Raw genomic sequence first — 17555 nt, 5'->3', positions numbered from 1 at the left:
GGGTCTCCAACACCATCCTGCCAATGCACCTCAATGCTCACCTTGAGCTTGCTGGGGTATGGACTTGTGCTTTTCCTCCCGTTCTGGAATGCGTAGCCACTAGCACATATACTGTGTCTATTCCAGTGCAAGACACCTACGGATGTATGGAACTTCATTGACTGGATCTCCATATATAATGGCCCATTGGGCAGACTCTGTTTTTCTCTTGCCTCAGTTTGGAGGGGAGTGGAGGTGGGAAACTGATCCCATGGGTTCCTGTAAATGCAAGGGAAGCCCTGACTTTAATGTGGTTGAAAATGCTGATGTAACACTCGTTGAATTTAAACAGTGGTTCTCACTCTTTTTTCCATCCTAGGCCCCCTTCCCATCTAGCTGAAATCTCGACCCATTTAGAAACAGGGGAAAGATGGGGTGATTGTGATCCCTGTGATCTCAACACTTGTTTGTGACAGTCCCTATCCCTGCTCTAGTAGCTGCAACTCCCAAGGTGAGAACCCCTTATTTAAAAGATGCCAGAAGCTGATCAAGCCTGGATTTCATTTGTAAATCCAGACCACAGAGCATTAAAAGAACAAACAGGTAAAGTGCAGATGAGAAAATACATCATTGTTTTGTGGACACCAGAATAGTTGGCTCAGTGATACCACCTGGCCCTTATATGGTGCTTTTTCATCATTTGGTCTCAAAGTGCTTAACAAAGGAGATAAATAAATTGGTTAGTCTCTAAGGTGCCACAAGTACTCCTTTTCTTTTTGCGAATACAGACTAACACGGCTGCTACTCTGAAAGGAGATCAGTATAATTATTCCCATTTGACAGGTGGGGAAACAGGCATAGCAACTTGATCCGTCACCAAGCAGGTCAGTGGTAGAGACAGGACTAGAGTCTAGGTCTCCTGAGTCCCAGTCCTGCATTCTCTCCACGAGGCCACACAGCCTCAGTGTGTGAGAGAGTTAGCATTGATACAGAGCCTTTGTGAGTAGTGACCAAATGTTACTTCCATCTGAAAGCTGTAGAAAGAGAATTGACCCCAGATCTAAGCTAGGGCCTTTCATTAGAGATTACTGGGATGGCAGTATAGTAAGGTCAGGACCATAGTATAAGAACTAGTACTCATGAGCATATTGGACAAGAAGTTCCTTTTCTCTGTTGGGATTTCCAGGCTGACTCAGGGCAGTAGATGGTCTTATTTTGTTTCTTGCCTACAAAAACTGCTACTCAACAACTTTCAAAGTGGTGCCCTGCGGTTTAGGCACATGACTCGCAATAATTGTAATGGAAGTCATGCAGCTAACCCCACATGCCTCATGTGAAAAATGGAGGGGTTAAAATGCAGCCCCATATCAGTTGTCCAAAAGTGACGATCCTATCTCAGTCCTGAGAGTAGGGACCGCAATTATTTCCTTATTTAGTTGACTGAAATAAATACACCAGGACCCCAATTTATAAGTGCTTTTCGAAAGGATCTTTTTAGTTCAGAGTGTAGTTAATCACAGGGCAATGCCATGAACATTTGAAATGTGGATTGCTTCACTGTATTTGCTCTCTGATTTAAAGAAGCCAGTCCTGAAAGTGAAAGCAAAAAGTACGAGTATTCTGCCGAGCCACTCTTAAAGAGAAAGAAAGCAAGCTGCCACCAAAAATCAAGGTTCTTCTCCGAGTTGTGTCCTAGAGAGCGTCTAAAAGCACTTCAAAATCAATAGGTCAGTACTCCCTAGATAAAAGAGGAAGGTTTGAAACCACAAGCAATGCAATATTGAGTTGTTTTTCAGGACGTGAATTAGGATGGTGGTAGGCGTGTGGAAATACTTTCATTTCTAGCCTGACATTTTCAGTTTCTAAAGGAATTTGAAAAGGCAGATTGTTTCAAACTGTAAAATGTTAATGATAAAAATGACAAGTGTAGTCAGTGGCTATTGTAAAAGCTTTTTATTATTGTGATTAGAGCAATAGTATGTAAGAGTTGAGGTAAATTTGGAATATACCTGAATTTATTAAGAGTTTAGCACAACTGAGCTAAAGTGAAACTTCACAAGCAAGTGGTAGAAGGGAGCTTTCAATCTGGGGCCGCAGAACTCCATCAACCAACACCCCCACATCCCTGTAGCTGCAGAGTTACAAGTGATACATCACCAGAAAAAACAATGAGGAGTCCTTGTGGGACCTTAGAGAATAACAAATTTATTTGGGCATAAGCTTTCGTGGGCTAAAACCTACTTCATCAGATGCATGGAGTAGAAAATACAGTAGGGAGGTATAAATACACAGCATATGAAAAGATGGGAGTCACCAGAAAAAACTCTCATTGAATGTTTGTTTCCAAAGCATGAGATTTGCTAGCTGCTTTTGGAAACAGTAACTCTTCTACAGATTAAACCTCCTGTGAATATCCTGCTGTATTTCTCTGTGCACTTGCAGCGCAGAGATTGCTGCGTTCTTTGTTAAAGCTGTTAACTGAATGAAAAGAGAATCTGAGCTAATTTGGAAATTAAGCGCAAAACTCTCTCTTATCTGCACTGGAAATTGCGATTGCATCTTTGTTACTCATTGTGTGAACTGTTATTGACACCACTAGACTTGCCAGTGTTGTAGCCAATACAACGGAGCCCTGAGGGCAGGTAAGTGATCTGTAGTGTGACTCAGATGGAGAGAACATTAGTTAGTGGCAATAAGAATTTTAGGATAGCTAAACTGTTGTGGTACAGAAGAGGACATCAGTTAATGTGTCACAAAGATATCACTCACCACTGCAGTAAAGGAGAGGAAAAAAAGCTTGAAGTAAGTTAGTGGAAGTTATTTTTGCTTATGTTCGCCTATCTGTAATGGGCTTCCAAACCAGGATTTTAACCTTGTGTCCATAGACCTTCCTGCACATTTTAGCAACCATGCATGCACAGTTTAATCTGTGTCTGAACACCATGTGGTAGGTCAGTGTGGCTAGATCCAATGCTGTTGGAATGCTGGGGTTGTGAGAGAGTGGAATTGTGCCGTCCAGTGACAGCATAACGACATACTGTCTCGTTGCTTGGAAAACACAGCAGAACTGTTTGTTTGCAGAGAGCCTTACAAAATACTTGTCCAGAACTGATTTTTGTTAATAGAAAACGAATGAGTTTTGACTGGTAAATTATCTGTGTGATGAGCTTTGTCTGTGCTGAGTAAGATGTGCAGTGCTATAAATGAAAACAAATGGGCTGCTTCGTCATGGACTGTGCATTTTATTGGATTGTTTTTGTAAACTTGTAATGATTTGTTTGTCATGTAAATTAAGAGCTAGCAGTTCCCTGCTATCATTTTTCGGAATAGTTAATAAAATGGTCATGATACATGTCTGTGTGAAGATGTTCATCTCTGATCAAGGTGATCAAAGCTCCTTTGGTCTAGTGGAACCTGTCAGCTTGGCCGCGTGTGCTGTTGCAGGGCAGGGTGTATTTGGAGTTGCCTGGGATAGTGTTAGGGGTAATGTGCCTGGCACTTCTTCTGGCATGTGTTGACGGTGGCGTGACCAGGCTATTGGTGTTGGCGGTGTGTGAGGTGGCTGGCGGGTATCAATGAGAAGCGCTGGGGTGGCTGAGGGGCTGCTGGGGATGACACAGACAGGTGCGGTGGTGGGTAGAAGTGATGGGGTGGATGTCGCGTTGGGGAGCTCCAGAGCAGGGGCTGGGAATGGGATATCACGGGGTGGCCGTAGCAGCGGGGATGGCACGGGCAGGGGTAGACAGGGTGGGTATCAGTGGTGGGGGGTGGCTGAGATGGATGGGGATGGCAGAGGTGTGGCTGGGCCCTAGAGAGCATGGGGCTGGCGGGGCACGGGGCGGTATCATGCTGGGCAGCTGGCCCTGGCAGGTGTGGGGAGGGCAATGGCACGGGATGCCCAAGGGGCCAGAGGTGGGCCCTGGCAGGGGGGGCTAGCCGCGCCGGCTGAGCTAGCTCTCAGCTGTCTGGCTTTGCGCCCTGCCGCTGCCTTGTGCAGCACTAGGGGGCGCCGCGGCCGAGCCGCGTTCCGTCCTGGAGAACGAAAATGTCCCTCCTCGCGTTCCATAGCCACCGCGGCGCTGATGGGCTGGGCCCGGGGTTGACAGGCCGGTCATGTGATGTCGCCCCTGCCCGGGGCTTCCGGTGTGAGCTGCGGGAGCGAGGCGGCCGCCGGGGATGGCGGAGGCCGCGAGACCCCCGCGCAGGGAGCGCCCCAAGCCCGGCAGGGGCAAGGCCAAGGTACGGGGCGCGGCGCGCGGGGACCCTGGGCCACCCCCGCTCCCCGGGCCGCGCCCGGCTCCGCACGGGACGGGAGGGAGGCGCCTGGTCCCGGTCGCGGGGGGGGCTGGAGCCTGCTCCCGGAGCTGGTCCCCCAGGGGCCGGGCCTGGCGGGAGAGGGGAGCACAGCGCGGCCGTGTCCCCGCGGGAGCTGACTCGGCCCCCCGGAGCTCCAGAGCCGCCCTGTGCTCCGTCTCCGCTCCCCCTTGCCGGCCCGCCCGCCGGCCGGCCCGCTGCCGCCTGGGCTGCGCGCTCCGGGGCAGGGGCTGCCACTGGCGGGGCCTGCCTGGGGCCTGGCGGGCCTCTGGGCGCTGCCTTCGTTAGTACTGTTTTATTCTAGTTAAACATGGCTCGACCCTCGTCCCTGTGACTGGGTCTAGCTGCTGATCCTCTCCGGTGCGATCCCCCCGGTGCGTGTCCTGGTTCCCATCGCAAGTGACAGGATTCACCCAGTCATTACAAATAACACCCCTCGCCCGCGGGCACCACTTGTCACATGGCTTTGCCGTAGCATCTTGGGTCTCCTTCAGAGTTCGAGCCTCTTTCCTCCCCGATTTAAATAGCAGCCTGCTTTAGTCACCGAAAGAACTGTCCCGTCATTCCTGCTGAAAGGAATTGGAACTTCTTATATTAATGATTGGGTTGCTGGTATTTCGATCAGATTATAACGAGGCTTCGATTAATCGGGGATTGAATTAAAAGGAAAGGGATATTTTATTTTTGCTTAGCAAACTGATACATAGACAGGAATTATGTCAGTCAGCTCTGGGGTGGAGCATTGTAACTACTTAAATGTGTATAGCAACACATTAAAACTAGGGCTGTCGATTAATCGCAGTTAACTCACGCGATTAATTAAAAAAAATTAATCGAGATTAATCGCACTGTTAAACAATAGAATACTAATTGAAGTTATTAAATATTTTTGGATGTTTTACTACATTTTCAAATATATTGATTTCAATTACAACACAGTACAAAGTGTACATTGCTCACTTTATATTTTTTATTACAAATATTTGCACTGTAAAAATGATAAAGAAATAGTATTTTTCAGTTCGTCTCATGCAAGTACTGTAGTGCAATCTCTTTATCGTGAAAGTGGAGTTTACAAATGTAGATTTTTTTTTTGTTACATAACTGCACTCAAAAACAAAACAATGTAAAATTTTAGAGCCTACAAGTTCACTCAGTCCTACTATTTGTTCTACCACTCGCTAAGACAAACAAGTTCATTTACATTTACGGGAGATAATGCTGCCTGCTTCTTATTTACAATGTCACCAGAAAGTGAGAACAGGTGTTTACATGGGACTTTTGTAGCAGACATTGCAAGATATTTACGTTCCAGATACGTTAAACATTCGTATGCCCCTTCATGCTTCAGCCACAATTCCAGAGGACATGCTTCCATGCTGATAACACTCATTAAAAAAATAATGTGTTAATTAAATTTGTGACTGAACTCCTTTGGGGAGAATTGTATGTCTCCGGTTCTGTTTTACCCACATTCTGCCATAATTTCATGTTATAATAGTCTTGGATGATGATGTACAGTTTGCATTCTGTGTTGTAATTGAAATCATTTATATTTGAAATTGTAGAAAACATCAAAAATATTTAAATAAATGGTATTCTATTATTGTTTAACAGTGTGATTAATCGCATGATTAATTGTGATTAATTTTTTTAATTGCTTGACATCCTATGCTGTTTTAATTAGGCCTAAGAGTCCTAATACCTCTTCTGCTTAAAACTGTAGCCATGTGTAATGATGGCTTTGAAATATCCAAAATATGAGGCCACATGAGGTAAGGGACCGAGTATTACTCCTGCAAGAGCCAGTATTTGTTTGTTCATATTTTAAACATACAACTACCTACATATCTTAGCTTTTAATCCTGTTGTAGATGAGATTTGGGCTTCTAGTTGTTTGTTTTGTTTTAGCATCTTGAAATGCAATCTCTCAAGGCTTTCATTTGCTTGCTGCTAATCCTCACCCATCTGACATTATGATCTAAACTGTTATATCTTGTGTTGGATTTGAATCCCAAGGATTGCTCACTCTTCTCATTTTGCAGTTGTCCTTCTCCATTGATGTAATAAACTGTTGTGCGTGGATAACAGTCTGTGAAATCATGTCAGTCAGAACTGGTCTGAGTAGAGAACCATCAACCCATGTTATATAAACCAAATATCAGTCTCAAGTGTCAACCACTGCTAAGAGCTGTTAACCTACTTCAGAGAAAACATTACCCAAATATGGGTTGGAGAAAGGACTCCAAACCAGAGTTGAGAATAATAACTGTTCCACCATCTTTGTCTAAATTCAGCCCCATTGCACACACAAAACAGTGAATTCCAGGCCACTGTTTGTGAAAGATTAATTTCTCTCATGGTTGTTGAAAGCCAGTGAAAAGCAACTTGCCTGTTAGTGGTGGGAGTTATCAGTGCCTCTGTCAAGGTTCCTCCCCCACTCTGAACGCTAGGGTACAGATGTGGGGACCTGCATGAAAACCTCCTAAGCTTATCTTTACCAGCTTAGGTCAAAACTTCCCCAAGGTACAAAATATTCCACCCTTTGTCCTTGGATTGGCCGCTACCACCACCAAACAAATACTGGTTACTGGGGAAGAGCTGTTTGGAAACGTCTTTCCCCCCCAAAATACTTCCCAAAACCTTGCACCCCACTTCCTGGACAAGGTTTGGTAAAAAGCCTCACCAATTTGCATAAGTGACCACAGACCCAAACCCTTGGATCTGAGAACAATGAAAAAGCATTCAGTTTTCTTACAAGAAGACTTTTAATAGAAATAGGAGTAAACAGAAGTAAAGAAATCCCCTCTGTAAAATCAGGATGGTAGATACCTTACGGGGTAATTAGATTCAAAACATAGAGAATCCCTCTAGGCAAAACCTTAAGTTACAAAAAAGATACACAGACAGAAATAGTTATTCTATTTAGCACAATTCTTTTCTCAGCCATTTAAAGAAATCATAATCTAACGCATACCTAGCTAGATTACTTACTAAAAGTTCTAAGACTCCATTCCTGGTCTATCCCCGACAAAAGCAGCATATAGACAGACACACAGAGCCTTTGTTTCTCTCCCTCCTCCCAGCTTTTGAAAGTATCTTGTCTCCTCATTGGTCATTTTGGTCAGGTGCCAGCGAGGTTACCTTTAGCTTCTTAACCCTTTACAGGTGAGAGGAGTTTTCCTCTGGCCAGGAGGGATTTTAAAGGGGTTTACCCTTCATTTTATATTTATGACAGCCTCTTTCAGAGAAGGTGAACCTCCTGAAGAACGTGATAGTCCATATAGTTCCTAAGAAGTAAACACTTCATGTAGACAGTCTCTCCAACTACTGCTCTGTCTTCAACCTCCTCTTTCTTTTAACACCATTACAAGGTAGTGACAATCAAACTCCAGCAACTGTTGGCATTTGTTATCCTGAAACTGTGCACAATCATTTTTCAGATGAGAACATGGCACCAATTGTTCTCTAGCGACATGAGTGGGTAGCTTCTCTATGGCTGTGGATATCGGTTTAGAGTACTTGCTGTCTCAAGCCTTTTACAAAGTTGATCCAAAGTGCTGCTCAGGGTGGATTTGATTTAAATCATGATTTAAACAACTAGTCAGGAAGATTCAATTTAATCATGGATTTCTACACAAAAGTGTATTCTTGTTGGTTGTTATAACCTTAATACATAGTTTTCACAACTCTGAGATAGTTGAGACCCAAACTGGGTCTCTTTTAGGGCCTTCTGCCATTATAGGTTTTCCCTTCTAGTGAGAGAATGGTATGGTATATCTCAAATCAATGAAGGCTACACTCAGAAAGACCTCAAGACTTCTGGAATATGCTGCTGAAACAGTTTCACTTTTGTTTCTACTGCCTGTCCCTCCCTTCTCACATTTATCTCCAGTTTTCTTCTTGTCCAGATCTAATCCGTCCCCAACAATCTTTTATTCATTGAACTTTTTGAAACTTTGCACTTCTAGAGAGAGGTAAGGGATTGACTCTGTGAACACACACATTTGCAGAGGGACAATAGTTTTGAGGTCTGTTATTTCTCACCTCTATCCATTTATTTATTTATTTTAAAAACATTTTTGCTGTTAACAAGCATGTTATCTTTGGAGACAGAAATCCACAGTTTGAGAACTGCAAAATTAAGCATCTCTGATGGTATCTTCTAGACTTAGCACTGAGTCCCATTGGGTAGATAGAAAGATTAACCTAAGTAATCTATACAGAAGCCCCTGGAACCCCATAAGGTTGGGTCACTAATCCATGAACTACTGGAACTCATTTACAAAACTTTTCTTAATGAATATATTGTCTCATAATATAGAATTAGAATTTATAATCCCTATTCTTTGATGAGATATCTTTGAGCTATAATGTATCTTAATTAAAACTAGATTGTTTTTTTTTATAAAATGCTTTGAGAAAAAAACCTAACTGATTTAAATTAAAAGTCCTTTTTTTTAAAAAAATTTTTTTTAAATTTTTTTTTTAAATTTTTTTTAAAAAAAATTTTTTTTATCTACCCTGTACCCTGTACCCAAGACCTAACTGGAGTGAGCAGAGAAATGTTATAGTGGTTCCTGTTTATCCTTTCAAATAGGACTTATAGGAGTTACGATGAACAGCTACTACTGATCACTCAAGAACCCTCACGTGTGGTGATCTGCAGATCATTTTGGAGAGGTTGAAAGACCCTGGGCTGCTTTGCCAGCAACTTGCTGATGATTCACAGTTCTGTCTCCTGTTTGCTGGATACTTTCAAGCCATTACAGATGTATCAGTACCTCTGTGATGCATAAAGTGGGGGGCGGGAGGGGGAGTAGCTCCCTTTGATGGACACCCAGCCAGCCAGTTAGCTGTAAAATCCCTCTTGGTCTGTTCTCTGCTTGCTTTGTAATACAAGCCTGGAGTGGCAAGTATTAATTTTTAAAGTCCTTGCGGGCCCCCATTTCTGCGCTCGGAGTGACAGAGTGGGGATTCAACCTTGACAACCTCTAAAAGGTTAGCACATGGATGAAAAGCAGCTGTGGTTCTGTCTGAACCCAGTCAAGACAGAAGTAATGTTGGCTGAATGGGGAAATCCTTTGAACGACACACAGCCCTCCCCCTTCATCAAAGGCATCTCCTGTCAATTCATCAAGGAGTTATTGAGTCTTGGGGTGTTTCTGTCACTACTAATTTTGGACACCCCACCTAGGAAGCAAAAATGATTGGAAATATTTTTTCACCTCTAGTTTGCCAGAAAATTACAAGCTGCTTTTCTTGATGAGACTATAGCTAGTGATCTCTGCTGATCATCCTGACTAAACTCTTGTAATTCAGTACATCTGAGGTTAAAGGTGCGGGCAACATGGGAACTCCAATTTGCCAGAACACATCAACCTTCATCCTTAGCAGAAAAACTGGCTCTGTTTACATCCAGTGTAATTTCAGGGTACAAGTTGGGGCCCAACCACATCAGTACCTGCTTTTCCATTCATAACCCACTGAACCATATGTGATCCTCTGGGACAGTGCATCTGACAACATTATGTTCTTGGGAGCAGGAGGTGAGGCATCCATCCTTTGCTGAACTTGCTCAGTTGTGTAACCAAGAACTAGAGGGCAGAAAACTGAATCTGAGGTTTTCAGAGAAAGCTTCAAGACTCACCTTTTTGCAAAAGATACAATAAACAAAGATTAGTACTTACATCACTAACAAGAAACAAAACACAATAAGGTGGCAAAGCTACTGAAGCTGCGAGAGGTGAAGAGCAGTTTACCACTGGCACCTGTGTAAATATTAATTACTGCGTATGACTCAGAACACAGCTGAAAATTTTATTAAAATACAGGTTGAGAAAAGAGTGTTTGTACATCTGGGTATAGTGCTTAGATTATCCACAAAGTTTGTTTTTAAAGTCATAAGATACATATAGTGCATAATCAGCAATAACCCATATTTAGGTGAATGAATTTAAGAATACAGTTTTAGATCTTTAGCATCTAAGTATTCAGGTACATTACTCATGAAAAAAGTTACACAGAGCTGGTGGAGGAAAGGAAAATGTATCAGTGAGTGAAGATTGTCCCTCAGTCATTGAGAATTTAGGATTGGTTGTCCATTTAGAAAAAACAGTCCATCAGGAAAGTACCAGACTCTTCCATACAGTCTTATGCCCAAATAAATTTGTTAGTCTATAAGGTGCTACAAGTACTTCTCATTGTTTCTGTATGAAACAGTTACACACTTACGGGTCATAAGACATCTACATTACTTCTAGGACATCCATCAGTGTAGTAAGTCGGGAAAGTAACTCAAATACTTTCCAGTCTGTTATTGAGTGTCCAGGGAGGTTGAAGTGTTCTCCTACTGGTTTTTGACACTTCCTGGACACTCGATAACAGACTTAAAAGTGGCAATTCTTCAACAAAAAAACTTCAAAAACAGACTCAAACGAGAAACTGCGGAACTGGAATTAATTTGCAAACTGGACACCGTCAAATTAGGCCTGAATAAAGACTGGGAGTGGATGGGTCAATACAAAAACTAATTTCCCCATGCTAATTTCCCCCTACTGTTACTCACACCTTCTTGTCAACTGTTTGAAATGAGCCACCCTGATTACCACTACAAAAGTGATTTTTCCTCCTGTTGATAATAGCCCATTTTAATTGAACTGTCTCATTAGAACTGACCCCCCACTTGGTAAAGCAACTCCCATCTTCTCATGTTCTGTGTATATATATCTTCCTACTGTATTTTCCATTCCATGCAGCTGATGAAGTGGGTTTTAGCCCATGAAAGCTTATGCCCAAATAAATTTGTTAGTCTCTAAGGTGCCACAAGTACTTCTCGTTGTTTTTGCTGATACAGACTAACACGACTACCACTCTGAAACCTATTCCATACAGAATTAGAATTCACGTATTTTAATATTGACTATTTAGTCTTCAAATATACAAAACCCAACCCATACATAACTTGCTATTGGAATTAGTTCTGTTTGACATAAAGTAAATAATCCAGTTTTTTTTTTTTTATGTAAGTTACCTGGTAGGCACAACCAGATGTATTTCAGATGCCAGGTTCAGTCCTGTCACTATAAGTCTTCTTTTATGTAGGAAAAGTGTCTTTTTCGGGAACATGTTCAGTGGAATTCAGCTTGCAGGGAAGGAAAGCCCCTGTGGAGTGGAAGGACTTCCTGTCGTCCCCTCACAACTCGAAAGTGAACTCATCTTGGCCCCTAAACCGTCTGTCACATTTAACTGCACCCTGTCCCATCACTCAGGCAACATGGAGCCATTTTTAGATTCCTCTGCCCCCTTCCATACCCAGGCTCTGGCCAAATCTTATTGGATTTTCCTTTACAGCGTCTAAAACCTATGCTTTACTTTCTGAGCACTGAGATTTTTTACCGTACTTTTGTCATGTCCGACCTCAATTACTGCATACTCTTAGTCTTTGGCATCTCTGCATTTCAATTTGTTCCTCTCCAAATCATTTTGTGCTGTGAAAATCATCTTCCTGTCCCGCCACTCTGATTACATCACTCTCTCCTTTAAATCCTTTCTCTGGTTTCTTCTTGTCATCTGCATTAAGTTCAGGCTGTCTCTGCTCTTTCTTACATCTCTGCTCTTCTCCCTTCCTACACATATTTCTTGTTTGTTCCCCTCAAACCTTTTATGTGGTTGCTCCCTTTGTATCCTCCTTCAACTCTTCCCTTTGAGCGTTCTTCCATGCTGCCCGTTATGCTTGGGGCAGTCTCGCCTTCTGCACCAAGCAAACACCTAATTTTGAAGAGGGAATTAAAAATATTGCATGTAGTAAGTACATTAACAGTTGCCCATCTAATACTGAATATAAACCTATAAATCCAGCTATTAAATAAAAATAGCCCGCAAATATCCAAAAAGAATACTAACTAACTCATTCTGCTTTATGTGGAAGTAACTATATCCTCTTGCCTTGTGTTATGGCTGTCTCCACTGCTGTAATCTGTTGTTGTTGTTTGTTGCAGTAGTGCCTAGAGGCCTGTCTGCACTGTGCTAGGAGGCATTGAACAAACACAATGAAAAGATGGTTCCTGCTTGATAAGTTTACACTCCAAGTATAAAAAGAGAAACAACAGGTGTTATGCTCTTCTTTGAATTCAGAGCCTGATCCTGCAGTTCTTACTCAGATGAAGTTTCTATTGAGTTTGTAGAATTTTTACCCTGAAAAGGAAGAAATGTCAGACTTCATGTAGTCTGCTGGGGGACTTCAGTATCAATTTTATGGGGAAGGTGCTCAGATATGATGGTGGTGGGCAGCAGTATAAAATGCTAATGTAAGAGAGAGGTTGATTTCACCTGAATAAAACCTGCAAGATAGTCTCTTTGGATTTTAAGCATCAAGGAGCATGGGGAGTGTACAGGAAAATAAGACAATAAAGTCCAGACTAATGATCCTATAGAAAGAAGTGAACAGGAGAGTATAAAGTAGAGTATCCCTCTTTAAATGGAAAATGAGGCAAACACCTGTATGCGACTGTGGTCACCAGGCACAAACGACAGAGCACATCATATCTGAATGTCCCCTTCGTTCTTTTGCCGGGGGCCTGAAGGACATTCACCAGCTCACTGTTGGGGCAATGTGCTGGCTGTCAAGCTTAGATATACATTTGTAGTTGTTGCTACCTACCCAAGCCATACGAAAAAAGAACAGGAGAATGGGAGATGTGGGATCCAAAAACAAGCCAAATATATTGCCATTGTATAAAGAAGCTGCAAGCATATGTTTGGATTAAAAGGCGTTCAGTGGGAGGGTGAAAACAAATATGCTAAGTTACCTGGGGCCTTGATATCTATTGTTGTCTGTTAGCTGCTTTATAAGGCAGAACCGCTCTGCTAGGAAATGTGTGAAATTGTCAGTAAATGTTCAGAACTTTACTTTTGTTACTTAGCCTTTTTCCAGTGTTGAGTAGGGACTGAGAGCTCTTCATTAGTTCCCCCTCTCTGACTTTTGTCACATGATGATTTTGACAATCTGTTGCATAATATAGAGAAATTAGAGCAGTATAAGCTAACTTTCCCTGTATTTTCTCAGTTCTGCTCTCATTTAGTCTTTTGAACTCTGAATTTTAGCTGTTTGCCCAGGAGTGCTTGTATCATATACTGGTTGTATTGTCATATCATGTGATGATTCCACATGTTTGTGCTTTTGGTGAGAAAGTCATAAAAATATACTTCAGACTAGGCTAGCTGTTTGTCTCCTCACAAGCATAAGCATCCCTGTTCAGTAATAGCTAATGTTAATTGAATAGGGAATAATCAATTTAAAATTCACACTGCTCATTTTATTCAGCTTTTCTACTTCTCCAAGTGACATAATTCCTAATGAAACTGCTAATTTCTAGGTTATGGATTGCATCGCAGGGTCAGTCTTTAATTAATTGGACATTGCAAGAGCAATATCAGCTGAAAATTTAGGTTTTGTGAAAATAAGCTCTTACAGAACTGAAGACCATTAGGCATGTTTCCGTGAAATTAAAAACACCTTCCAACATATTTATATTGTGGTACAGCCTAGAGGTTTTTCAGTCAAAGATCAGGGCCCCATTGTTTTACTCATTTGTACAGCACATAGCGCAAAGACAGTCTCTGCCCCAGAATGCTGACAGTTTTTCATTAACAACATGGTGGGCATCTTTCCAGCACACGAAAGCAGGGAAATGAAATTGATAGGGCTGCTATCTTTTGGGACTAAGGGGTGGGGGAAGGTGGGGAAGCTGAAGACTGAGAGTGTGTCAGGCATGGTGGGGACTGAAAGTTACAGCTTGCACAGTTTCTCTTATGCTGTGTATTAACTCACCTACTTGCTTCCCAAACAAGACGTTGAGTAAGAAATAGAGGAGTTCAAAAAAGAGGAAATGAATAGAGGAACACAATCTGCTTAACCAGGGATCATGTGCAGTGTTTGGTGCCTTTGGCATGGTCCATAGACATCTGATGAATTTAAAATGTGCTCTGTTTAGCAGAATCCCTTATCATTCGTGGATTAAATGAAACAAGGGGCCTAGTGACTGCAGCTGGCTCTCCAAGTATACTTATTCCACGTCAACATGCAAGTTGAAATATGCATTTATTTCTTACCTTCATAACTGTGGAAAATAGGCTGGTGATGTAAGCTTTAGGTACATTGTAATGCAAGACAAATGCTGACTTTCTTTTGTTATTCATTTATGAATGTCAAATTCCTGATACGCTGTCTATTCTTTTGTTTCTAGGAAAAAAAGAAAAAATGCACTGAAGAGCCCCAGAAGCAGGACTTGGACGAGGTCTTCCTCCCCAACAAAACTAGAGATCAAGAGGTGTCTTCTCGAGCTAGCAAGGTGCAGGTGGAACATCCTGAAGTGTTTACAGAGATTCGGCTCAGTGATGAAGTAGAAGATGGAAAAAATGTGAATGATATGTGTGATATCTCCTTGACTTCTTTAACCTTAGCAGATGAAGGATCCCGATCAGCTACCCTAGAACCTCTAACACAAGGAGAAGAATTCAGAGCCAGTCTCTTGCATGAGAAATGCAGGGAGTGGTCTGAGGAAGATGGTAGAAATAAATTGGACAAACCCCAGAGCATTATGGAAGCACTTGCTAATCAATCAGAAAACTCTGGCATAGCAGAAAGTACCTTTAAGTGCAGTGCTGCTTGCACTCAGTCACTAATGGGAATTGTACGGGACAGAGGAACTGAGAAGGTACAAGAGGCTACAAATCCTGTTCTTTCTTTAGAGGCACAACCTGTTCTGTCACAGCTCTCTAATGAAGCCAAAGAGTGTGCTCAACCCTCTGGGTTGAAAACTTTGTATCCCGATTTATCTGCTGAATTGTCCCAAGCGAGACTGACCACACTCGCGGTAAAACCGCTGTTACATAACGAGAGGCTATATCCAGAGATTCCGTCTGAACCAGAACTAGTGCCATTTACCAAAGAGCAGCTGAAAATCTTTGAGCCGTGTTCGTGGCTGGAGAATGTTGATTCCTACCTGGAGGAGTTTGATAACATTGCTCATCAGGATAGACATGAGTTTCACGAATTGCTCCTGAACTATTGGCGCTGTAGGAAGCAGCTCTTGCTGGCTGAGGCTGAGCTACAGGCCATGACATCAGATTGCCAAAGTGCCAAGGGCAGGTTATGGATTTTTAAGGAGGAACAGCAGTCTGTCAAGGTGGTGTAACTGAAGTTGCTTTTGATCCTGGCTTGGCTATGATCCCAGTCGTGTGCTCTGCTGAATGTGGATGTTTGCTGTATTTAAGCTGGCTTGTACAGAGAGATTTATTTGCCTTGGATGATGTCTTTTTTTTTTTTAATTTTTCTGTTCAAAGGAAAATAAACCTGTCACTGCCTAAGTCAAGTTCATTACATAAAAATACTTATTCCACTGAATCCTTGATTTTAAACTTGTAACTAATATAGTGGAGTGCAGTCTCCCTTACAATGAGCTCTGATATACTAAAATTCCTGTATGCAGTGAATTGGAGTGAGAGTTCCAATGCATTGCAATATGAAAACTGGAATTCAGCTTAGAATCACCTTCTGCTGTTAGTGAAATACTTCATTATGGTGCCTATCCTGTCCAACCTCCTTCCTGGGTGTGGATGACTCCATGTCCAATAGTCTTGGTACAGTGGTTCTGGAAGGATTTGAGGATGCAGCGCAGCATCCTGGTTATTTGGAGCAAGGGGACTGAGGGGCTAGATCCACTTCCACTGGTTGTTGCTTCCTTTATGCAGCACAGAGATTCCTGTTTGTGGCTGCCACTGCAGCCCTGAAGTATCTTTGGGCTTGTCTATGCTGCACCGCAGTGTGGACTACCGGGGTGTGAATTGCAGAGTGCACCAAAGTGTTGCACTCAGCTACCCCATTCAAAAGAAGGTACCGACTTCATATTAACTTAGTCCTGTTTGCAAGAGGACTGTGTTACTGAGAACTAGGTACCATCTAGTTTGCACCAGCAGCTTCAATGTGGGGCAGTCACAGCGCAGTACTTCAGTGCGCTCTGCAGTTCGCACCCCTGTAGTCCACACTGCAGTGCAGTGTAGACATAGCCTTTGTAGCTCTGCAGTTGCCTAATGGGGAAGGATTGTTCTGCCCATGTCTCAGGGAGAACCCCATCACACAGCTTGATGTTCCAGCTGTATGCTGATTTGCAGGAGTTGGTCTTATAGGGCCCTGTCTTCAACTAGGAAAATGGGAGATACTCAGGAGTGGTAGAAGTTGTAGTCAGTGTAGATGTTCTTACCCCTGTCCGATCCTTCCCAGAGCAAGTTTAGACAGCAAGAATGCGTAAGCTGTATGTATTCGAGAACTTCCTCTTTTGCTCCCATGAGTTGAGCTGCATGGCTGGTGAATTCCCTGTCCAATTTTTCCTACACTAGATGAGACTTGAGGGCCCCAATGTATGGATATTACTCTTTTTTTTAGATGAATGTGGTCTAAATGAACATTATAGAGTTTAATTACGATTAAATTTTATCAGTCTCTTAAATTTAGTATTTATCCATTTTTATGTGCAAAACACCGCATCTAGACTCTATCCACTGACTTTTACATTAATATAACTGATTTCCTAGTGTAAAATCCTGCATTTGCTGTGAACGAGTTTCAAACCAAAGTTTATAAGTGTGTGCTTTGAAACTTAGTTGTATGGCTGTATGAAGCAATGACATGGGCAGAATGAAATAATGGCTTCATTATATTAAAGAACATCGGATGAGGTTTGGAAAGACTCCACTCAATGACCTGATTTGCAGTTTGAGGAAAGTCCTTTCACTCTTGGCAAGTCTGAATAATTTTAAAATATATTGTGGCAAATTGATGTAAGGTGGGCTGGAGTCTAGAAAAATCCTTCTCTTGCTTGCGTACATATTGTGACTTTAAAATAAGATCAGGGTGGGCCTGGAAATTCTTTGTATGTTTTATACATACATTTTACGACTAGACTGGACCAAGGCTGTGAGGCAGGTGTGCTCTGCTGGATTGGATGTGAGGGTGGGAGTCGAGAGACCTGATTTTACTTCTTATTTCACTTCTGCCACTGACTCACTGCGTGATCTTGGGCCAGTCACTGAAACCCAAATTTTTAAAAATAGTTTCTGATTTTGGGTACTTGGGTTTGCAGGGCCTGATTTTTCAGAGGTGCTGGGCAGTCATCCGCTCCAGTGCTCAGTGCCCCTGAAAATCAAGTTGGACATCGAAAATCAGAATCTGCTTTCAAAAATGTCTTGGCCTGTTTCCCCAT

The 17555-nt window shown here is 42.4% G+C and overlaps 1 protein-coding gene across 1 annotated transcript in view; it reads left to right on the top strand.

The window, feature by feature from the left end:
* The first annotated feature begins 4083 nt into the window (after positions 1-4083).
* EPG5 (ectopic P-granules 5 autophagy tethering factor) overlaps positions 4084-17555 on the top strand; it is an 83965-nt gene continuing 70493 nt past the window's right edge. Inside the window, exons 1-2 of the mRNA XM_074952309.1 lie at positions 4084-4218; positions 14541-15482. Coding sequence (XP_074808410.1) covers positions 4156-4218; positions 14541-15482 — 1005 coding nt within the window. The 5' untranslated portion in view covers positions 4084-4155. The remainder of the gene's footprint in view (positions 4219-14540; positions 15483-17555) is intronic.

The sequence above is a fragment of the Natator depressus genome, chromosome 5 (genome assembly GCF_965152275.1).
Source record: "Natator depressus isolate rNatDep1 chromosome 5, rNatDep2.hap1, whole genome shotgun sequence".
NCBI lineage: Eukaryota > Metazoa > Chordata > Testudines > Cheloniidae > Natator > Natator depressus.
Note: the sequence above shows the minus strand (reverse complement) of the source record. Positions and strands in the feature narration are given on the sequence as shown.